This window comes from Lampris incognitus, chromosome 10 (assembly GCF_029633865.1).
Source record: "Lampris incognitus isolate fLamInc1 chromosome 10, fLamInc1.hap2, whole genome shotgun sequence".
Taxonomy (NCBI): Eukaryota; Metazoa; Chordata; class Actinopteri; order Lampriformes; family Lampridae; genus Lampris; species Lampris incognitus.
In genome coordinates, this window is record NC_079220.1 from 27,706,100 (window position 1) to 27,731,154 (window position 25,055).

Here is a 25,055-nt window from a genome sequence, read left to right on the forward strand (position 1 = left end):
GAGACTGAGTTTGCTGCTCTGGGTTTGTGGACAACTTCGAAATCAAAGTCATAGAGTTGAAGGCACAACCGGGTTTGCTGACCTGATGGGGTCAGCTTTGACATCAGTCATTGCAGATTGTTGTGGTCTGTCACTACTGTCACACAGGTCCCCTCAGTGTAGGGCTGGAAATGTTCCAGGGCCCAAATCACACCGAGGCATTCCTTTTCTGATGTGGAATATTACCGCTTTGACTTGGAGAGGGTGCGGCTCGCATATGCCAATGCTCTCTCATGGCCACTTTCATCAGTCTGGATCAAAGCTGCACCCAAACCAATATCACATGCATCTGTGTGAATGGCAAACGGTTTCTCAAAGTTTGGGAGAACCAAGACTGGCGCCGTACACAGTTTTCACTTGAGATCATATAGGGCCAGCCGGCAGTCACTAGACCACTTGAATGGGGTCCCTTCCCTTGTCAGCGCAATGAGGGGTTCAGCAACCTCCGCATAGCACTGGATGAATCTACTGTAGGAGCCAGTCATGCCAAGGAATTGTTTGACTGTACGGGGCCTTAGGAAGTCTTTGATGGCACCGACCTTGTTCTCATCTGGGCTTACGCCTTCCTGAGTGACAACGTAGCCCAGGTACCGAAGGGAGGGTTTGCAGAAGTGACACTTCGAAAATTTCAAAGACAACCCGGCATTAGCCAGGCAAGTGAAGACTGTTGAGGTCTTCCAGGTGTTGTGAGAAGGTAGGTGAAGCAATGACTATATCATCCAGGTAGACCACACAGCATTTGTAGGACAGACCAACAACGACTGCATTCATCAGTCTCTGAAATGTCACAGGGGCGTGTGATAGACCGAATGGCATCACCCTAAATTGATATAAACCCATGTGACAGACGAAGGCGGTTTTGGGGCGAGACTCAGGGGCCACGGCCACTTGCCAGTATCCTTGTGTGAGCTCCAGAGTTGAGATGTACTTCCCCCAAGCTAGAAAGTTCAAGGACTCAGCCATTCTAAGGAGAGGGTATGAATCTTTGACAGTGGCTTTGTTCACTTTTCTGTCGTACACGCAAAAAAGTGGTTTGGTGTTGTCATGACTCTGCCTGTCTACAATTACAACAGGAGATGTCCACATTAGCAGGCTTGATAACACTGTCAGCCAGCATCTTGGAGACCTGCTCCCCAATTCTCCTTTTCTGTGGGGAAGTGTGGTAGGGTGGTAGGCACATTGGTTTAGCCGGGCCCGTACAAGTCTGTCTGCATTCTCTTCTTCACCTCTCTTCTGCACTCCCCATTACTTTGGACAGTTGACCCTAAGTATTTAAACTACTACGCCTTCGTCACCTCTAATCCTTGCGTCCTCACCATTCTACTGTCCTCCCTCTCATTCCGCATATGTGTCCTGTCTTGCTCCTAATGACTTTCATTCCTTCTCTCTCCAGTGCATACCTCCACCTCTCAAGGCTCTCCTCAACCTGCACCCTACTCTTGCTACAGATCACAATGTCATCCGCAAACACCATAGTCCACGGAGACTCCTGCCTGAGCTCGTCCGTCAACCTGTCCATCACCATTGCAAACAAGAAAGGGCTTAGAGCCGATCCTTGATGTAATCCCACCTCCAACTTGAATCCATCTGTCATTCCAACCACACACCTCACCATTGTCACACTTCCCTCATACATATCCTGCACCACTCCTACATACTTCTCTGCAACTCCTGACTTCCTCATATAATACCACACCTCCTCTCTCGGCACCCTGTCATATGCTTTCTCTAAATCCACAAAGACACAATGTAACTCCTTCTGGCCTTCTCTGTACTTCTCAATCAACATTTTCAAAGTAAACATTGCAACTGTGGTGCTCTTTCGTGGCATGAAACCATACTGCTGCTCGCTAATTGTTACCTCTCCTCTTAACCTAGCTTCTATTACTCTTTCCCATATCTTCATGCTGTGGCTAATCAACTTTATACCTCTGTAGTTGCTACAGCTCTGCACATCGCCCTTATTCTTGAAAATCGGTAGCAGTATGCTTCTTCTCCACTCCTCAGGCATCCTCTCACTTTCCAAGCTTGTGTTAAGCAATCTATTTAAAAACTCCACTGCCATCTCTCCTAAACATCTCCATGCCTCCACAGGTATGTCATCAGGACCAACTGCCTTTCCACTCTTCATCCTCTTCATAGTTACCCTCACTCCACTGCACTTCCTGATTCACTATCCCTACATCATCCAACCTTCACATGCTACTACACCAGCTAGCTTTGCTAACTAGCGGGCTAACTTTTTTTTCCATTCTTTATTGAACACATTTTCATATACAACGGTACAGACAAAGACAAAGACAACAGAAAACAAAAATAAAAAAGAGACACAAAAAAAGATTACATTTTACAATGCCAGAGTTTGTGTTATACGCAGCATATTAAATTCGCCTAGTAATTTAAAGGTCTTAATAACATTAAGTAACATTACAATAACATTATAACTATATTAATGTATTATTATAATTATATATAATTATTTTATAATAACATTATAATTACAATAATATTAAGTAAGTAACAGTAACATCTAACCGACGTTCACTTTACATCCACCAGTATTGCACTCATAGCTTACAACTTCGAATAATGTGCGATTAAATTTGTAAACCATAAAACTGAAATTTTTCCTCTTCACAAGCATTGAATCTACCATCTGACCCCTTCTCTCTTCCCTTCTTCACATCTGCTTGCCTGTAAAATAAAACATATATAATCATATTTGAAATAACATTGAACATTTCAACATATTTCAACCATATTTCAATATAGTACAACTGTACCAAAATAATAAACTTAAAAGAAACCAAAATAATAATCGGGTTACACGTTGCCTGCCAACACGGGGATCGCTGGTTCAAATCCCCGTGTTACCTCTGGCTTGGTCCCTCGGTCCCTTGGTGTCCCTACAGCAGTGGTTCTCAATCTTTTTGGGGTCCTGGACCCCCTGCGTATTTTTGATCTACCCTGAGGACCCCTCCACCTGATCTTGGGAGAGGGGTGTTGCAATTTGTAGAAACAGTAGAAACTGCATTTTAAATTGCATTATGGCATTTACTCACTCTTTGGGGCAAAAATAAGAGCTTTCAGTTGTAACTTAGATATAGTTAACAAAACAGAATTCTTATGCAGTAACTTTCAGATATATGTAACAAAACAGAATATGTATTCAGTAACTTTCAGATATATGTAACAACAGAATTTTTATGCAGTAACTTTTAACAATGCAAACGGGAGCGAGGTCTCTTATTAAAATACAATAAATTACACTTGTGAAACAGATGTAATTAGAGAAAAAAGTCCTGTTACCCTTTATAGTTTAGGTAGATAAAGGTCTCAGTCACATTTAAGTAAAATAATCCTATTTCTATAAATGTCATAGGATCTTTTTTTAAAGATATTTTATTTTCACGGACCCCTTGCAATTACACCACGGACCACTAGGGGTCCGCGGACCCCCGGTTGAGAAACACTGCCCTACAGACACAACTGGCCATGTCTGCGGGTGGGAAGCCGGATGTGGGTATGTGTCCTGGTTGCTTCACTAATGCCTCCTCTGGTCGGTCTGGGCGCCTGTTCGAGGGGGGGGGGGGATAGCTTGATCCTCCCATGCGCTACATCCCCCTGGTGAAACTCCTCACTGTCAGGTGAAAAGAAGGGGCTGGCGACTCCACATGTATTGGAGGAGGCATGTGGTAGTCTGCAGCCCTCCCCGGATCAGCAGAGGGGGTGAAGCAGTGACCAGGATGGCTCGGAAGAGTGGGGTAATTGGCTGGATACGATTGGGGAGAAAAGGGGAGGAAAAGCAAAAAAAAAAAAAAAGTTACCAATCTTGACAACATGACACAAACTTGAACAATTGTTGGCATATTTTTATTTCTCTTCTATTTCTCTCTTTGCCAGAGATCAAAAATAAAATTGATAATAATGATTTAGTGATGTATAGGAATATGACTTTGTGTTGTGACCGCTTTTGAGTTATAAATGAATCATGATAAATAGATTTATGAATTTTATGTAAATCTCAATGTGATCCAATCTGATCTTGCCTCCCCAGGGTACCGACTTAATGATGGCTACTGGCATACGGTGGATTTGGCTGCCAGAGACAACCTGCTGACCCTCACCATTGACGAAGAGGAGGGCTCCCCGCTGAAGATCACCAACCCCTTCACAATACGCACAGGGGACCGCTACTTCTTCGGAGGTGAATTTCGACTCTATCATCGTGCGATTCTTGGGATCAAAGAAATATCGTTTATCATTCCATACATACCCACATGCTCCTGTGTTTCCGCCATCAGGATGTCCAAAGACAAACAACACGATAAGGAAGTGTGAGACAAAGCTGAACCATTTCCACGGTTGCATGCAGCAGATCTACATTGATAATGAGCAGCTGGACATTGACATTATACTGCAGCGCCAGTGGGGGCGCTATGCTGAACTGCTCCTAGGCACCTGCGGCGTCACTGACAGGTACAGGAGATGGGTTTAGCTTTATCTATAGCATGTCTTTGATAGAGCAGAGGGAAGCATCTGCTGGAAGAATTGCTAAACACGTCACTTAGCTTTGAATGACACATCAAATAATGACTCAGATATCTACCAGAGACTGATGATCAAGATCAGAACCAGAGTTAAAATCAGAATCAGAAAATTTCTATTTTTACCGGTGATAGTCTACCCCCTATTTTTCTCAGGGCCTATGCCAGGCCATGCATAGCTTATATCCCCCTGTTACATTATCCTCATATTCTATTTTAATACTCTTGTTAGATAAAATGGGTTGGTACCATCCATATATCAGGTGAAATGACTTAATAGTTAAGATGTCACGTGTTTAGGGTTAATGACACTACTACTACTACAACTACTACTATTATTATTACTACTGCCACTATTACTACTACTGCAACTACTGCTACTACCACTATTACTATTACTACCACTACTATTACTACCACTACTACCACTACCACTCCTACAACTATTACTATTACTACCAGTGCTACTACTACTCCTATAACTACTACTACTACCACTACTGCCACTATTACTACTACTACCACTATTACTACCACTATTATTACTACTACCACTACTACTACTACTCCTACAACCACCACAACCACTACTACCACTATTACTATTAGTACCACTACTACTATTACTCCTACAACTACTACTACTACTACCACAACTACTTCTATTACTACAACAACAACTACTACTACTATCACTACTACCAGTATTACTACTCCCACAACTACTACTACCACAACTACTACCAGTATTACTACTCCTACAACTACTACTACCACAACTACTGCTATTATTACTACTACCACTATTACTAATTACAACCACTACTACCACCACTCCATGACTACGCCTACAACTACTACTACTACCATTATTACTGCTACTACTACTACTACAACCACTATAATAATAAGAAATTAAACTTATATAGCACTTTTATAACACTCAAAGTCACTTTACAATACTACTACCACCACTACTACTACTCCTACAACTACTACTACAACAACTACTACTGTTATTACTACTACCACTACTACCACTATTACTTCTACAACTACTACCACTATTACTAATTACAACCACCACTACTACTACCACTCCACGACTACTCCTACAACTACTACTACTACCACTACTACCATTATTACTACTACTACTACTACCACTATAATAATAATAATGAATTAAACTTATATAGCGCTTTTCTAACACTCAAAGTCACTGTACAATACTACTACCACCACTACTACTACTCCTACAACTACTACCACTACCACTACTACCACTACTACTACCACTACTCCTACAACCACTCCTACAACTACTATTACTACTAACACTATTGTGACTACAATTTCAACCACTTCTACTTTTACTACTACTACTGCTGCTACTACCACTACAATTAACCAGTACTTTGAAATTAATTGATACATTTAATTTATAATGCAATATTTGTGAAGAAACAATTCTCAAACCTCTAGAAATTATGTAAGAGCAGTGCAGAAACAAATAAAATGAAGACCACTTCAAAGCAAAAGCATGAAATAAGGTCATTAATCCTTATGCACACTCTAACAATGGATTTGAAATCATTCTCTACAGCCTCCTCTAAAGGTAGTCCTATGTGTTATTTACAGATGTACCCCAAACCCATGTGAACATGAAGGAAGGTGTATCCAGTCCTGGGACGACTTCATTTGTCTGTGTGAGAACACCGGGTATAAAGGAGAAGTGTGTCACATGTGTAAGTACTGCCTGCAGCATGCGGCTTTCCACCTTTAAATTTCAAAAGCCACATAATGCCAAATATCTCCCTGGTATTAATTATTTTGTCTTTCCCTGAACAGCGGTTTATAAAGAATCATGTGAGGCCTATAGACTTAATGGCAAATATTGGTCGGGCAACTACACTATTGACCCTGATCTCAGCGGACCCCTGAAACCATTTGAAGTGTACTGCAAAATGAAATGTAAGGAATCAGTATCGTTCATAATTTATCTGATCTACAGGTACAGCCACACTGGATTTTCTTCTTTTGTCATGATGACGTGGAATGGATATGCACCCTATCTCTTCAGACTTGCAAAATTCTCTGTGGGTTGTTAATGAATATTCAGAGAGCATAAGTCAAGTTTCCAAATTTCAGTGTCATGTTATCAGGAAATGTTCTCAAATTCCATGGGAAATTAAATTGTTGTGTATAACAAGATAAGGCTGTCAGTGTTTGGTGTTTGTGTGTGTGTGTGTGTGTGTGTGAGATAAACAGTGAAGAGGAAAATGGTACAGACATCAGGAGGCAATATTCTTCAGCAGGGCCAATCTAATCATTCTCATCCATTAACTTTGTGTGCTGTCATTCCTCAGGCAGGTCAGGGTCCATTGGCTCTTGAATTGCCTTGTTTGTGGAACAAATGCATTCCATATTTGATGGGTATGTCTTCTGTCTTGTGCTTGTGCACAGCGTATAAGGCTTGGACAGTAATAATGCATGACCGCGTGGATAAGACGGCAGTGACTGGGAGCACTGTGGACCGGCCGTTCATAGGAGATGTCAACTACTGGAATGCCTCCTGGGATGAGGTCACTGCTCTTGCCAACACATCCATGTACTGTGAACAGTGGATTGACTACTCCTGCTATAAGTCACGCCTCCTCAATACACCTAGTAAGTAAGATTGACCCACGAATTGTGATGTACAGCAGCGGAGATTGGAAACTCTATTCAAATGGAAGTTGTGAATTTACTTGATTACTCATCCAAACGCCGTGTCCATTATTTCTACTTCTTTTAGATGGACGACCTTTTGGGTTCTGGGTTGGTCGTAACAATGAAAGTCACTATTACTGGGGTGGAACGTTTCGTGAGGTCCAAAAGTGTGGCTGCTCTATCAACCAGACCTGCGTTGACCCCAAATTTCAATGCAATTGTGATGCTGACTATAGACGATGGTGAGGGAATGTCTCTCACAGAGATGGACAGTTTTAAAATGGGGTCCGTAATATTGATGGAGAGATGTAATATCAGTGAATGTGGCTTTACAGGCACTCGGACAAGGGCTACCTGGACTTTAAGGACCATCTCCCAGTGAGGAAGGTGGTAGTCGGAGACACTAACAGAACTGGCTCACAAGCATACTTCGTAGTCGGTCCGCTCCGCTGTCATGGCGACAGTAAGTGTAGATGAAATTGGTCATAAAATGAAGTATAATGTTTTCAAATGGCTTGGGATTTCATTTTAATCACTCCCTCACTGCCTCCCAAAAGGAAACATTTGGAACACCGTAGCCTTCACAAAGCCCACTTACATAACCTTCCCAACCTTCAAGCCCGGCCCCAGTGCTGACATCTCCTTTCACTTCAAAACCTACCGACACAACTGTGTCTTTCTGGAGAGCTCTGATGACCACCTTCGAAACTTCATACGTGTTGAGCTCAACAGTGAGTTACACTGATCAGATCTGTTCACTACAAATCTAAATAACAAAGGAAAGGTTTTTCTGAGTCCTTAACAGCAAATGTCTTTCTGTTTTTTTTCTTTCCCCGTGTCCACTTACAGCTACCCATAATCTTTTGTTTATATTTATGGTTGGCGATGGCATCCTTAACGTGACCCTCAATTCTCCTGTGCCGCTTAATGATAATGAGTGGCACTTTGTCCAGGCTGAGATCAACGTGAAACTTGCCCGCATCAAAGTTGACTACCAGCCGTGGACTGTCAGACGCTTCCCAGCTCAAACCTTCGTCACAATGAAGTTCACACAACCTCTCCTTGTCGGTAGGTTGCCCAAACTAAATTTAGAGTGATGAGTGGTATTTCAGTTTAGCATTTATACCACATAAAGCCAATTGTTCTGAGGCAAGCAGTGTATAAAGATGAATCACTACAATAGCATCCTGCTCACCCAGGCGCAGCCAACAAAACCCACAGACCTTTCTTGGGCTGTCTGCGAGGCTTACGGTTAAATGGTGTGCCTCTGGACCTAGAGGGGAAAGTGAATGAAGAGCAAGGTATTCGGAGGAACTGTACTGGCCAGTGTCTAAATGCTACCATACCATGTCGCAACAGTGGCCAGTGTATAGAGGGCTATGTCTCATACACGTGTGACTGTAACAACACAGCTTTTGATGGTTTCTACTGCCATAAAGGTAAGTTCCCATAGTTCCTTATCATCACTTAAAGCATTAATGCCATCGGCAATTTTAATCTAGAACACTTTTTATAATATTTGGTCAAACTCTTTCTACATCCCAGCAGCTATTAGAGACAGCACTGAGAAAGAAATCTGGTCTCTGTGGCCACCCTAGCCACTGTAAACGGACAGAGAACATTTTCTCTGTACCTGCTCCTTATTAGCAAGTCAGGAGAGTTTGTTGCAAGCCAGCATATCCATTGATCCCTACTTACTGTCAATCAAGTTGCATGTTCATGAGGCTCTTAGGTAAAAGTGAGAGGGTAGATTCTTTTGCAGGATGTTTTCAAAATGTAGCTAGCTTTTGCTAACTTCTGCCCAGGATCGCTTACAACAAAATTAAGTGTTCATTAGTTTTAGCATCAAACTACCCAAAATGGAATTAGATTTAGCCTGTAGTAAAGTTTGTTGTAAAAAAGTGCTACAGAAATAAAGCTTCTAGTTATGATAATGATGATTATGATTATGTCTGCCAAGATATTGGAGCCTATTTTGAAATCGGCTCGTGGCTGCGATACAACATTCGAAAAAAGCCCATATCAGATGAGGCAGCATGGGCCAACTGGATCGATCCGCACTATGACAACTTCAGCCTGGGCTACAATGACACGGCAGATGACATCGAGTTCAGTTTCAGCACCCTCCACACCCCAGCTGTGTTGCTCTACATCAGCTCCTTTGTGCAGGACTACATGGCTGTCATCCTCAAGACTGACGGTAAGAGACATTTGTATCTGCCATTCAAGTACATGCACAAGCTGGGTTGGAAAGTTTTTCAGGGTATGGTTTTTCAAACTGTTCACCTAACCTGATGTCCTCCAGTAAACACAACCCTAAAGTCCTGTTTGACACCATCAACAACACTGTCACTTCTGCACCTCCTGATGTGCCTGTCTTTTCAAATAATGATTGCAATAACTTTCTCTTTTTCTTTGTGGATAAGATTAGAGATTTCAGGGTTAGCGTCATCCCCTCTTCTACTCCCCTTTCTGCTTGTCCAACTTGGACATCAATTTTAGACCGCTTCGCTCCTATTTTCCTGCAAGGCCTCATTGATCTGGTGGGCAGCATGGAACCTTCCTTAATCCCTGTAGATATTTTACCTGGCAATCTGGTTGTGTCCCAGCTTATTATAATCATGTAGTTGTTCAGGCATTTCTGGAAAAAAAACAAAAACAAAAAACAACTAACCTTGATCCATCCTTTCCCAAAAACTATAAGGCTATATCTAAGCTGCCTTTTATCTCAAACATTTTAGCAAAAGTTGTTGCCAAACAGCTCACTGCTGTCTTGACTGAACACAACATTTTAGATAAATTCCAATCTGGCTTCTGTCAGAAGCATTCCACTGAAACAGCTTTTCTCAGAGTCTCCAATGACATAATGATGTCTTCTGATGGGGGTGAATGCTTTGTTTTAGTGCTTCTGGATCTTAGCGCAGCTTGTGGTACTCTAGATCACAGCATCCTGACGGAAAGGCTTAGGCAGTGGGTGGGTGTCTCTGGGTGTGACCTGGACTGGTTCTCATATCTCTCGGATAGGAATTTTTCTGTGATGCTTGGTCCTTACATGTCTGAAACTGCTGCTCCTTCCTATGGTGTGCCTCAGGGTTTTGTCTTTGGTCCTATATATTTCCTTTGTATATGCTTCCCTTAGGTCATATTATTGGCAAATTTAAACATACCTCATATCACTGTTACACTGATGATATTCAGCTGTATGTTTCTTTTAAGCCTGATAAGACTGACAAACTGTTTTGCACAATTGTCTTACAGCTACGTAAATGCAGATAAGACTGGGGTTCTTGTCATTGCTTCAGATAGTATAGTTTCCAAGGTTACTCAGTGTATTGGGTCTCTTTCTTCAGCTGTGCAGTCTGATCTAAAAAATCTCGGTGTTCTATTTAATCAGGCTATGTACTTCGATCATCATCATCATCATCTTCTTCTTCTTCCTGCTTGCTTGCTTGCGCCCCTTAGGGGTCACCACAGCACATCATCAGTTTCCATCTCTTCCTGTCCTCTGCATCTTCCTCTGTCACATTAGCCACCTACATGTCCTCCCTCACCATATACATAAACCTCCTCTTTGGCCTTCCTCTTTTCCTCTTGCCTGGCAGCTCCATCTTCAGCTTCCTTCTCCCAATATACCCAGCATCTCTCCTCTGCACATGTCCAAAACATTGCATTCTCGCCTCTCTTGCTTTGTCTCCAAACTGTCCAACCTGACCTGTCCCTCTAATATACTCATTCCTAATCCTGTCCTTCTTCGTCACTCCCAACGAAAATCTTAGCATCTTCAACTCTGTTACATCCAGCTCTGCCTCCTGTCTTTTCGTCAGTGCTACCATCGCCAAACCATACAACAAAGCTGGTCTCACTACCTTCTCTCTAACTCTGAGTGGTACCCTTCTGTCTCAAGTCATTCCTGACAAGTCTCCACCCACTCCAACCTGCCTGTACCCTCTTCTTCACCTCTCTTACACACTCCTCATTACTTTGAACAGTTGACCCCAAGTATTTTAACTCATCTACTTTCACCACCTCTACTCTGTGCAACTGCACCATTCTGCTGTCTTCCCTGTCATTCACACATATGTATTACCTCTTGCTCCTACTGGCTTTCATTCCTCTTCTCTCCAGTGCATACCTCCACATTTCCAGGCTCTCCTCAACCTGCTCTCTACTCTCACTACAGATCACAATGTTATCCGCGAACATAATAGCCCATGGAGACTCCTGCCTGACCTTGTCTGTTAACCGTCCATCACCATTGCAAATAAGAAAGGGCTCAGAGCCGATCCTTGATGTAATCCCACCTCGACCTTGAACCCATCCATCAATCCTACCACACATCTCACCACTGTCACATTGCCCTCATACATATCCTGTACCACTCTTACATACTTCTCTGCCACTCCTGACTTCCTCATGCAATACCACATCTCCTCTCTCGGCACCCTGTCATATACTTTCTCTAAATCCATGAAGACACAATGTAATGCCTTCTGGCCTTCTCTATGCTTCTCAATCAACACTCTCAAAGCAAACATCATGTCAGTAGTGCTCTTTCCTCGCATGAAACCATACTGCCGCTTGCTAATCATCTCTCCTCTTAACCTAGCTTCCACTACTCTTTCCCATAGCTTCATACTCTGGCTGGTCAAATTTATACTTCTGTAGTTACTACAGCTCTGCACATCACCCTTATTCTTGAAAATCAGTACCAGTTCACTTCTTCTCCACTCCTCGGGCATCCTCTCACTTTCCAAGATTGAGTTAAACAATTTAGTTAAAAACTCCACTGCCATCTCTCATAAACACCTCCAAGTCTTCTTCTCCTTCCTTAGTGTCCAGCCTCTCATATAACTCGCCATGCACCTTTTCCTTTGCCTTCACCACCTCTCTCTTCACCTTATGCCACATCTCTTTGTACTCCTGTCTACTTTCTTCATTTCTCTGACTATCTCACTTCTACTTCACCAACCCCTTCCTCTGTATACTTTCCTCTGTCCAGATGACACACCAAGTATCTTCCTAGCTGTCTCCCTCACTATTTCTGCAGTAGTTGCCTAGCCAGCTCTTCACTACCACCCAGTGTCTGCCTTAGCTCCTCCCTGAACTCCATACAACAGTCTTCCTTCTTCAGCTTCCACTATTTGATCCTTGGCTCTGCCTTCACTCTCTTCCTCTTCTTGATCTCCAAAGTCACCCTACAGACCACCATCTGATGCTGCCTAGCTATGTTCTCCTTTGTCACCACCTTGCAGTCTCAAATCTCTTTCAGATTGCACCTCCATCTTAAGATATAATCCACCTGTGTGCACCTTCCTCCACTCTTATTCATCACCCTGTGTTTCTGCCTCATCTTGAAATACGTATTCATCACAGCCATTTCCACCCTCCATCACCTCCGTTCCATTCACCAACATGCCAACTGAAGTCCGCTCCAATCACCACTCGCTCCTTCTTTGGTACATACTCCACCACTTCATCCAACTCACTCCAGAATTGTTCTTTCTCTTCCATTTTACACCCAACTTGCAGGGCACATGTGCTGACAACATTCATCATCACACCTGTAGCGTAGGCAGAAATCACAGTTTGGGTGGGCACAGAGAAAATTAGGTGGGCCTGGTCCGTCCAAGACCAATCATACTTAATAGGTTCTGAAACGAATATTTCAACTAAAATAGGCCATTAAAACTATACTTGCCTGAATGCACCACAGTTTAATCATACAAGGCTTGTACGTCATCAGAGGTAATGTTACAGGCACCAAGATGAACATTAACAGCCTCGCATAGCTTGGAAGAGCAGCCACATATTCACATATATACAGCTGACGGACGCAACAGTATTATTAATCAAGCATATGGATAGAGGTATACAGAGGGCTGCTGACACAGGGGAACACTGGGTCAGTTATCCTGGGCTCTGGGTCAACGGAGAGTCCCACTCTGACGGCTCCCTCAGCTGCCGCCACTCTATCAGCCCTCAGAGCGCATGATAACAGACGCTGTATAACACCACTGGAGCAGGGGGGCCCGCGTGAGCCCGGTCAGGATTGAGGTCCAGACTAGAAAAGAGGTTTACATACACACCACTTATGTTTGGGCTGTTTCAGGTCTCAGTATTTTTTTTCTATGTAAATCTGATGTATTGTATGTTCAGATCATTAAATAACGAGTTTGTCATCGATTTTTCATGGACAAGTTCAAAGCATTAAAGCTGGGATTTGGGAATAATAGCATGTCTCTAATATGATTGAATTTTGGTGGTGGGACTACCCTTTAATTAGCCTGTATTTGGATTAAATGACGTGTGTGAGAGGAGACCTCTTTTTCAGTATGTAAATGGAACAAGCATTGTGTGTGCGTTATGGCCAGTCAGCAACCTGTGCGCGGTCAGGGGGTGGCTGTGGAGATCATCTTGTCCTGGGCACTAGCAAGACACACAAACATAGCCACATGAACCACACACACACACACACACACACACACACACACACACACACACACACACACACACACACACACACACACACACACACACACACACACACACAGTGTTGTGCAGGAATGCATTGAACATGTTCATGTTTTTGATGAATGGTGAACTGAACCTATCCAGTTTGCAACTAATGAACATGAACGTGAGCATTGTTTACTCCCACAGGAGGGGGGTGGTGGTGGAGGTTAAATTTTTATGCAAATTGTGCCCACCGGGTCTAAAAAAGAGTCCGAATGTCAGCCACATCGGTAACAAATTTGAAATGACACAGCGAGTTGAACCCGCCTACCATTGAAGTAGCTAAAAAAAAAAACCCGGAAGAAATGAACTAGTTCATTTTTTTGGGACTGTGGAGTTCAAAATTGTGAACAATGAACGTGAACTAGTTCATTTTAATCCGTGTGAACTAAATTTTGAGCTAGCTCTTCTGAAGTGTAAATTTGCACAACGCTACACACACACACACACACACACACACACACACACACACACAGACAGAGGAGCTTAAAACTTAAGGTTTCCCATCTGTGCACACCTGAGCTAGAGATGATCACTCATGCTTTTATATCATCCCGGCTAGACTAGTCAAGTCAAGTCAAGTTAAGTCAAGTCAAATCAAGTCAAATGCCTCAGCAAGTTGTCCCTGGACCGCCTACACCTCACATCACACCCATCGTATCTTCTTTACTTTGGCTTCCCATCAAGTTGAGGATTCATCTTCAGCTTCTTATTTTCACGCCCTGCATTGTCAGGCACCTGTGTACGTCTGTGACCTGCTCCATCCTTATATCACCAGTAGGTCACTTCGGTCTTCTGACCAGGGCTTACTGGTTGTCCCTCGCTGTCGCCTGAAAACAAAAGGTGATCGTGTCTCTGAAGTTGTGGCTCCGATACTATGGAGCGCTCTTCCTATAGACATAATATCTGCCATCTCTGTCCTTTAAAAAGTAGCTGAAGATTCTTTTTTTCAAACTGGCCTTTTTCTCGCCTCGTGCTGTCTAGTGATTGCAATTTTGTGTGTTTTTAAGGTGTTTTGTTCCTTATGTTTTATGGTTTGTTTCTTTTTTTTAATACTGTTTTTATTGTCTTATTTTTAACAATTTTACTCTTGTGAAGCACTTTGTGACCTTGCTCTGTGAAAGTTGCTATATTAAATAAACTTTACTTAATTACTTATTTGCCATATGATCATATGGCATTAGTATTTGTAATCAAATGCATTTGTAAAAAATGCATATGATTCAGTACCGGTGTGAGAAGATGGCGGCATGAACTTACGTTTGCAGCGGCCTCACCCAGTACTGTCCATGCAGTGTCTTTGTCCACGTCTGTGTCAAAGTTGTCTTCGTTTGATGGCTGGGAGAGCTAGCATTGGATTGGCTGGGGGAGCCTGGTCTGCTGCGTCCGGTGAGCCCAAGGACCACGGCCCTGCCCGGAGCTGCGCCCAAAGAGGCAACACCAAGGGCGGTATAACAGGACACGAACGCGGGGCAGGCTAAGCTAACTGCTAGCCCATGCAGACCGGCAGTTCCGACAGTCATCCTGGCTTGTGTTTGTTTCCTTGGACAGTGAATTATTATTATTATTATTATTATTATTGATATGTTGAGTATATGTGTTTTTGTAGTTTTTTTGTAGTTTGGATGTATGTGTTCATGTAACTTGGATATGTGTTTTTGTCTTTGTGTTTGCACTGCTGTGGGCTGGTACATTTCATATACGCAAGTGCATGAAATGAAACAACAAATGAATGTTCCTGATTACAAAATGCATTTGTAATAAATGCATTTTCATAATATACAGTATAGGTCCTTTACTTTGTTTTTTTTGTTTTTTTTTGTGAGTAATATATTGACATAATTTTTGCAATATGTTGAATGCATGTCTGAAGAACTTTGAGTCAAACCATTTGATGATTTTTCAGATGGGAATATCCTATTTAATCAAGAAGGGCTATATATTTTTTTATCATATTATTCATATGCGTAATACAGACATGGTGCAATAATTACCTACCAATGGAAATAACGTTGTATTTCGAAAAAAATATTTGTATGTAGATAACTGCAGACTTTAAAAGTTGGTGTTACTGGGCATCCGGGTAGCGTAGCAGTCTATTCCATTGCCTACCAACACGGGGATCACAGATTCGAATACCCATGTTACCTCCGGCTTGATTGGGCATCCACACAGACACAATTGGCCGTGTCTGCGGGTGGCAAGCTGGATGTGGGTATGTGTCCTGGCTGCTGCACTAATGCCTCCTCTGGTCGGTCTGGGCGCCTGGTCAGGGGGGAGGGGGGACTTGGGGAATAGCGTGATCCTCCCACGCGCTACATTCCCCTGGTGAAACTCACTGTCAGGTGAAAAGAAGCTGCTGGCGACTCCACATGTATCGGAGGAGGCATGTGGTAGTCTGCAGCCCTTCCCGGATCAGCAGAGGGGGTGGAGCAGTGACTGGGACGGCTCGAAAGAGTGGGGTAATTGGCCACATACAATTGGGGGTTCATGTTGACATATCCTCACTGTTCCCCAGTATCAGTGCATTAAATCGTTTCCTTGAGGCAGAACCACACGGTTAAACGCCAGTCACTCTTTACATTATTATCTGATGAAATGCAATGATTCTTCATCATATGCTAATACTAAGATAAAGATTATCTTGTCATCACTCACTTTACAGGAACCCTTGATCTGAGATATAAGTTAGGGCTGATAACCCACAAGTACCAGCTGACCCATCGAAACCTTGCAGATGGATACCCTCACTATGTCAACATAACCAGACACAACAGGACTATCAAGACCCAGGTAATGCAGCAGTTCTTTTACACTTTGAACATTGTTTAACCATGAAAAAGTGCCTTGAAAATTAGATATTCTGATTCATTTACCTGTAGGTGGATTACATGGAGCCCATAGTGGAAAAGATAACCTTAGTAGAGGATGCAAGATTTGATTCCCCCAAGTCCATGTTCCTGGGGAGAGTGATGGGTAAAAGTCTTACAGAAATTCACATATACCAGTTATTCCTTTTGACATGTTAAACCACTTAACACTCTGTGATTCTTTAAAGGGGACAGCCTTTTAATGTTTTATTGCTACTGTGCTCTGACAGAGGTTGGTGACATTGACTATGAGATCCAGAGACATAATGCCCCAGGCTTCATAGGCTGCATATCCGGGGTGAGGTACAATGTCTATGCCCCTCTGAAGACCCTGTTCAGGCCAAACGAAACAGACCCTCCGGTAACCGTCCAAGGTTATGTGTCCGAGTCCAACTGTGGCGCCTTCCCTCCCATCCTGGGTTATGTACCATGGGAGGTGGATCCCTGGTTCACTGGAATAGGTGAGATTGTGTGTCTCTCACTTCACCAAGATATAGCTAGAGTTTTTGTGCATGAATAATTACCATGGCATTATTATGACATATTTATAAGTGTACCTTTTCCCTTCCAGAATATATCTATATTCACGATGACTTGGGTTTGTTCTGGATAACAGGTGAGTTTTTACCATACTTTTATACAGTCTTGTTAGATATCGTCTTAAAGGTACCAAGACGATGTGGTATATTTCTACCCTGTATCTGTATTGCATCATTTTGAGCTCAGCACTGGTGGATCTTACTGGTAACCAGCATGGAATGACAGTGATGGATTTAGTTATACTGTAACGACCATGGATGACTAGACTCGGTATCCCTTGGCTAACGGGTCAGACCCTTTAGTTGACTGGTTAGCGCAGTTGCCAGTGGTGCAGGCGACCCGGGTTCACGTCCTGGCTGCGGTGCTGGTTCCCGGCTGCCCCCTGAATTCACTACAATACGTTTCAAGCTTCAGATGCTCTTCCTTTCCTCTCTCTCTCTCTTTCTCTCTCATTCCCTTTTACTCCCCACTGACATAGAGCGTAGTTTAAAATTCCCTTCCTGTTTTCCTCAAATCCCCTAATCCCAAACTAGTGGGGGGTTGTCAGGTTCCAAAGCAGGCTTTTGAGCATTTATTCAAGCCTCTGACATAAAGGCAATAAATGATTGCTTGCCTGTCAGAAGCAAATACGTGGTCAAAGGAGACAATTTTCATTAAACTATTCCTCACTGTGTCCAATGCATGCACTACAGTGCAGTGAAAATACAGTAAACCTATTTGTCTCTCACAGAAACGAATGGGCAAATATCAGAAATCAACTGTCTTTTGCTATGCATGAAATAGACCATTTTTCTCTGTCTTCATGGCTTTGTAGGTAACACCACTACTTGATATCAAATTCCCCATCCATTTCATACTTGTGGGCACACAGTGCCTCATTACCAGGTAAATGATGGAGACGGTCTATAGCACAGTAGCACAGATGCAGGAGAGAAAAGCAAAACATCTCCCCCTTATTGATTTTGAAAGGCATCCCAGGATTAGACAATGGCTCCTGACTGTCTACTCCACCCCTGTCTGATACACCTTACTGGATCAGCTATATTTAGTGTGCACACCCCCGCCCCCCTTTCATCTCTGATATATGCTCTATCTCAATAGATCATTCAGATGCGGCATTGTTAAGATAATCCAGAACATCAGTATGTCATGACAGATTAGCCCACTGTACAGGCATCCTGCAATGACCTCCTATGATCTCTGATAATCAGGCATCATCCCTGCTGGCTGTGCTGCTACTAATGATGTTCTGCATGTGGAGAAATTACACCTCTAGGGTCTTTTGGCAGTGTTGGTGATGTTTGGGGATAAATCTGCAAAAATGATTCGTGGAATGCAGTATCATTTCTCATATTGGTATCAACATTCTGCTCAGGGCTCCCCCGCCATAATAATTATATATATACACACACACACATACATATATACACACACATATATACATATATATATATTTAATGTATGCAATTTCATGCAATTTTACATTATGTATCAAGACTCATGCACTCTTTATTTTACTGCTAAAATCTGGCTTGTGGTGACATTTTAATTATCAATTACCTGCACCTGCAAAAACAATTTAGGCTCTATGACAAAAACTCTGGTTCCTATGGAGACATTTGACCACAGTTTGTCACACTTATCAAAACACTAATATCTTTTGATTTGAAACTTATACAAATTTTAGGTACTGCCCCCAAGGTGTAGCACAGACTTGCTGTACTTGCAGTATTGATGCAATATTTATTTTAAACATTTCACCATCTGCTATTTACTATTTGGTTTACAGTCCCCTATTTGATGCAGGAGGGATTATATAATTGTATTACAATTGAGTCTATATAATAACAATTTATGTAAAATACCCAGCTGAATGTATGAAATCAAATGACTTAATTCAAGATAATCTATAGTAAAATTACAACGTTTTTATACTTACATATATTTAGGCAACAGTGAATAAAAGTTTTCCATGTGTACTTAAGAAAGCCAGAATTATTGTTGTTTTTGCTGTAATAATTTCTGCATCGTGTATCAATCCCCTCAACTCTTCACCTGACTTGTGTTTGCGCCACGCTGCTCCACCTCCACCCTCCATTTGGCTCTGAAGGAAGATGAACAGTATGCATCTTGATGCATGCTCAATAACCCAGGTGTAGAAATCCCAGGAAAGTTGAATTAGTTTCATCACTCATCTAAGTGATTTTGGCATTCTCAGCTGACTGCAGGTACCCCCAACCTTATAAACAGCACAGTTGCAAAATGACCGAAACTGTGTCTCTCACACCGGTTTCATATCACCATTAATTAGAAACACAGTGGACACGTGTACTATTCAAAGATTGGGTCATAGCTGCAATCACAACATTGTAAAATGGCGACAGATGCACTCTTAGCCCCCCATCCTCAAGGATGAGGCTGTTCACACCCCTTGATAGGGAGGAACGCTGGTTTGAGCAGGGAGTCAAAGAGGCCATCTATATAAAGACGGAATGACCATCCCTGAACCGAGGAGAGGGGCTAAGAGTACATCTTTCGGTTTATAAGGTTATGGATACCTGCAGTCATCTGACAACTGATGAAGTCACTTACAGTGGTGCTTGAAAGGTTGTGAACCCTTTAGAATTTTCTATATTTCTGCATAAATATGACATAAAACATCATCAGATTTTCACACAAGTCCTAAATGTAGATAAAGAGAACCCAGTTAAACAAATGAGACAAAAATATTATACTTGGTCATTTATTTATTGAGGAAAATTATCCAATATTACATATCTGTGAGTGGCAAAAGTATGTGAACCTTTGCTTTCAGTATCTGGTGTGACACCCCCCCCCCCCATGCAGCAATAACTGCAACTAAACGTTTCTGGTAATTGTTGATCAGCCCTGCACATTGGCTTGGAGAAATTTTAGCCCATTCCTCCATGCAGAACAGCTTCAACTCTGGGATGTTGGTGAGTTTCCTCACATGAACTGCTTGCTTCAGGTCCTTCTATCACATTTCGATTGGATTAAGGTCAGGACTTTGAATTGGCCATTCCAAAACATTAACTTTATTCTTCTTTAAGCATTCTTTAGTAGAACCACTTGTGTGCTTAGGGTCATTGTCTTGCTGATAGACCCACATTCTCTTGAGATTCAGTTCACGGACAGATGTCCTGACATTTTCCTTAAGAATTCGCTGGTATGGGGCATCAGGGTAGCGTAGTGGTCTATTCCGTTGCCTACCAAAACGGGGATTGCCAGATCGAATCCCTGTGTTACCTCTGGCTTGGGTGGGCATCCCTACAGACACAATTGGCCGTGTCTGCGGGTGGGAAGCCGGATATGAGTATGTGTCCTGGTTGCTGCACCAAGGAGAGGGGCTAAGCCTCCTCTGGTCAGTCGAGACATCTGTTCAGGGGGGAGTGGGAACTGGGGGGGAATAGCGTGATCCTCCCATGTGCTACGTCCCCCTGGAGAAACTCCTTACTGTCAGCTGAAATGAAGCGGCTGGTGACTCCACGTGTATTGAAGAAGGCATGTGGTAGTCTGCAGCCCTCCCGGAATCGGCAGAGGGGGTGGAGCAGTGACTGGGACGGATTGGGAGAGTGGGGTGGTTGGCCAAGTCCAATTGGGGAGAAAAGGGGGGAAAAAAAGAATTCGCTGCTATAATTCAGAATTCATTGTTCCATCAATGATGGCAAGCAGTCCTGGCCCAGATGCAGCAAAACAGGCCCAAATCATGATACTACCACCACCATGTTTCACAGATGGGATAAGGTTCTTATGCTGAAATGCAGTGTTTTCCTTTCTCATTTAAACCACAAAGTTCTATTTTGGTCTCATCCGTCCACAAAACATTTTTTCCAATAGCCTTCTGGCTTGTCCACGTGATCTTTAGCAAACTGCAGACAGGCAGCAATGTTCTTTTTGGGGAGCAGTGGCTTTCTCCTTGCAACCCTGCCATGCACACCATTGTTGTTCAGTGTTCTCCTGATGGTGGACTCATGAACATTAACATTAGCCAATGTGAGAGAGGCCTTTAGTTGCTTAGAAGTTACCCTGGGCTCCTTTGTTACCTGGCCTACTATTACATGCCTTGCTCAAGGAGGGATCTTTGATGGTCAGCCACTCCTGGGGAGGGTAAAAATGTTCTTGAATTTCCTCCATTTGTACACAATCTGTCTGACTGGATTGGTGGAATCCAAAGTCTTTAGAGATGATTTTGTAACCTTTTCCAGCCTGGTGATCATCAACAACACTTTTTCTGAGGTCCTCAGAAATCTCCTTTGTTCTTGCCATGACACACTTCCGCAAACGTGTTGTGAAGGTCAGACTTTGATAGATCCCTGTTCTTTAAATAAAACAGGGCTCCCACTCACACCTGATTGTCATCCCATTGATTGAAAACACCTGACTCTAATTTCACCTTTAAATTAACTGCTAATTCTAGAGGTTCACATACTTTAGCCACCCACAGATAGGTAATATTGGATAATTTTTCTCAATAAATAAATGATCAAGTATGATATTTTTGTCTCATTTGTTTCAATGGGTTTTCTTTATATACTTTTAGGACTTTTGTGAAAATCTGGTTATATTTTAGGTCATATTTATGCAGAAATATAGAAAATTCTAAAGGGTTCACAAACTTTCTAGCACCACTGTAGATGAGTGATGATACATTTTCCTGCTAAACTTGGCATCCAGATGAACTGATTCAACTTTCCTGAGATGAACAGTACTATGCCATCATTAGTTATGTGTTTGATGACACCTAATGTCACCTGATGTCAGAAAGATAGTCAAGCCTCTTTGTCCTGGTAATGCGTTGAGCAGCAGTGTTTTGTACCAACTGCAGATGGTGGAAGCAGCCCTGGCTGATACCAGAATAAAGTGCATTGCAATAATCAAGTGAGAATAGATAAAAGCATGTACAACTTTTTGTAGAATGGCAATTGATAAAAGTGACCTAATTTTAGAGATTACCTTGAACTGGAGAAAACATGACTGAACAACATGTTTAATTTGAGGTTAGTGCCCCTAGATTCCTAGCAGCCTCCTTAAGACTGTTTGATCACAAAGATTAGTACCAAAATGGCTGATGGAATTTGTGGGACCGAACAGAATGATCTATGACTTATCATCATTAAATTTAAGAAAGTTTTGGGACATCCATGATTTAATATCAGAGAGGCAAATTGTGAGATTTGCTAGGCCGCTAGGATCTGTGGGTTTTAGTGGCATGTATAATAGAGTGTTGTCAGCATAGAAATGGTAAAACACATGGTTTTGAATAACTGGCCAAGAGGCAGCATGTATATAGAAAACAGAAGGGGGCCAAGAACTGAGCCTTGAGTGACACCACAACTCAGCTGAGCCAGAGGAAGTAGAGTTACTCAGAACAGCAGAAAAGGTTCTGTTGGAGAGGTATGAGTGTAATAAACTTAGACTCAAGCCTTTAATGCCTAGCCAAGTCTCTGAGTGATGTAAGAGGATATTGTGATCAACTGTGTCAAAGGCAGGACTTAGGTCTAAAAGAACTCAAATCAAGCAGTCTCCTCTGTCTGCAGTCAGTGGTAGGCCATTAGTAACCTTAGGGAAAGCTGTCTTGGTACTATGAAGTGCCCTAAAACCAGACTGGAAACTGTTAAAAACACTATTAGTATTCATAAAAGATATCAATTGAGATTAAATTACTTTCTCCAGAACCTTAGATAAAAAAGACAATTTGGAGCTTGGTCTGTAGTTACTTAAGGACAGCAGATCCAAATTAGGTTTCTTTAAAATGGGTGAACAATGGTATGCTTAAAACTGTCTGGAAAGAAACTAAAGGCCAGGGAATTATAAAGAATTTGCAGAATAACAGGGCTTACAGTAGAAAATACCACCTTGAACAGCTTAGTGGGTATGATGCCTAAGATGCAGGAGGAGGAGTTCATATGGGAGACTGTACTCTCACACATTGGAATTGTAATGGGTTGAAACTGGATAAAAGAGGCAGAATTAACATTGGTAATGAAAATAATGCAAGGATCAGACTGGATTTGGGACCTGATATTCTCCACCTTATTTACAAAATGAGTGAGGACTTTTTTGGACAGCTCAAAATCAGGCAAAAAAGTAATAAAAAGAAGTGGAGGGACCATTAATAACATAATCAATTACCCTAAAGTGAACTTTAAGATTGTGGTTATTTTTAGATATCAGTTCAGAGAAGTAAGCTGATCTTGGATCTCGCAGAATAAAAGAAGCCAAAGAAAAGTGAGACCATTTAAAGAACCTACACAAAACGTTGCCAGTTTGGTTACATAGTTATACCATTGCCATAAACAACACAGGCTACTTCAACAGTAAAAATGGAGAACATGAGAGAATAATCACTGCACCAGAAGTACCTGAGTGCCTTACCCCAACACACCTACACTGAATGAGCACCCACACACACACACCACACACATTCATTTTGAGCACTTCTAGGAGGGCTATTGCTGGATTGTGGGGGATTCAGCCACTTGAGTCCTTGGTACTCTGTGATGTTTGCATAGCACGATAAACATAGCTGCAAATAATAACATTGATAATGGATCTGTTGGATGTAGGTATGCCAAATTACCAGCACTGACAGTATTATTGACAATTTAGTGCTGGGTCTGTCTGTCAATACTGATAGATGCGCTAGTACACCTAAATCAAACCAATGTATTATTCATGTTAGGTTCTGCATCTGCGTTTATCCTGCTATACTAGCATCAAATAGTACCAAGACCAACCTGCCATGTTTTTAACATTTACATGGTTTTAAACCTATATATGTCAGCAAACTCACTACAATTGTCTAGAATTTAGTTAATCTTAAAAGTACTAGCCACGTTCAAAAAGTACACACATGCAGTTTCTCTTGGACTTCTTATTTTTCTCACAAGGGAATTTCAGGTTGATAATAATCACATTGGCTTTCATTCCTCAGTCATCATCATCCTGGCAGTGCTGCTGTTGTTCGGAGGCTTGTACAGCATCTACATATATGTGTACCAGCAGAAGGGCAGCTACCACACCAATGAACCCAAGAACCTTGAGTCACCCAGCAGCTCAAGGCCGCTGACTGAGACCCTGAGGAGAGAGAAGAAGAACCTCCCGCAAATTGAGGAGGAGTTCAGGAGCGACTAGTGTCACAGGACCTATGGGGAAGTGGGTTTGGGTGGGTGGGGTGGGGTTGGGATTGGGTGGGGGCAGGGGAGGGAATGGCACTTAAAAACAACCACAGTTACCTATATTATATTTTTTAATTCCTTCAACTTTCATTTTCTTTCTTTAAAGTTTTTTTTTTGGGTCATGTTCCTTTCCCCCATCGAAGTGGGATCTGATGCCTGGTGCTCTAGTGTTTTGCTAAGTTCTAGTGTTGCTGGGTTTAAACGTTCAAGTCAAGCCCCATATCATGTGAGTAGCCAACAAGTCTCACACTGTATTGCAGGGTGACATACTGAAGTGCCTCATAAGAGCAAGCTTGATCAGAAGTAACCATAATTTATTCTCTAAATAAATACTCTAAATCCTTACTCAGATTAGATACATCTTATTCAGTTAAGGATTTAGATCAGATGATGTTGGAATAGAAATCATAATGATTATAATATTCATTATAGTTATTATAATTACAGTATAAATCTAAATCTTACCTTATTTTTCTGGCCCAGTTTGGAAGGGATTTGAAGCTACCAGTATATTACTATGTAGAGCAAATAGCATTGACTGTATACCTTCTGATGACAATCTCTCTTTGAGCCATCTGTGACATCATAGCTCACTGCTCCTCTCTGGTTATAACAGTGATCAATCAACACACATT

The 25,055-nt window shown here is 42.2% G+C and overlaps 1 protein-coding gene across 1 annotated transcript in view; it reads left to right on the top strand.

The window, feature by feature from the left end:
* cntnap1 (contactin associated protein 1) overlaps positions 1-24,388 on the top strand; it is a 45,783-nt gene extending 21,395 nt beyond the window's left edge. Inside the window, exons 9-24 of the mRNA XM_056287702.1 lie at positions 4,097-4,246; positions 4,344-4,518; positions 6,228-6,334; positions 6,438-6,560; positions 7,053-7,256; positions 7,384-7,540; positions 7,634-7,761; positions 7,856-8,029; positions 8,148-8,366; positions 8,498-8,737; positions 9,259-9,498; positions 16,477-16,604; positions 16,694-16,787; positions 16,912-17,142; positions 17,253-17,297; positions 24,177-24,388. Coding sequence (XP_056143677.1) covers positions 4,097-4,246; positions 4,344-4,518; positions 6,228-6,334; positions 6,438-6,560; positions 7,053-7,256; positions 7,384-7,540; positions 7,634-7,761; positions 7,856-8,029; positions 8,148-8,366; positions 8,498-8,737; positions 9,259-9,498; positions 16,477-16,604; positions 16,694-16,787; positions 16,912-17,142; positions 17,253-17,297; positions 24,177-24,376 — 2,615 coding nt within the window. The 3' untranslated portion in view covers positions 24,377-24,388. The remainder of the gene's footprint in view (positions 1-4,096; positions 4,247-4,343; positions 4,519-6,227; positions 6,335-6,437; positions 6,561-7,052; positions 7,257-7,383; positions 7,541-7,633; positions 7,762-7,855; positions 8,030-8,147; positions 8,367-8,497; positions 8,738-9,258; positions 9,499-16,476; positions 16,605-16,693; positions 16,788-16,911; positions 17,143-17,252; positions 17,298-24,176) is intronic.
* Positions 24,389-25,055: the final 667 nt, after the last annotated feature.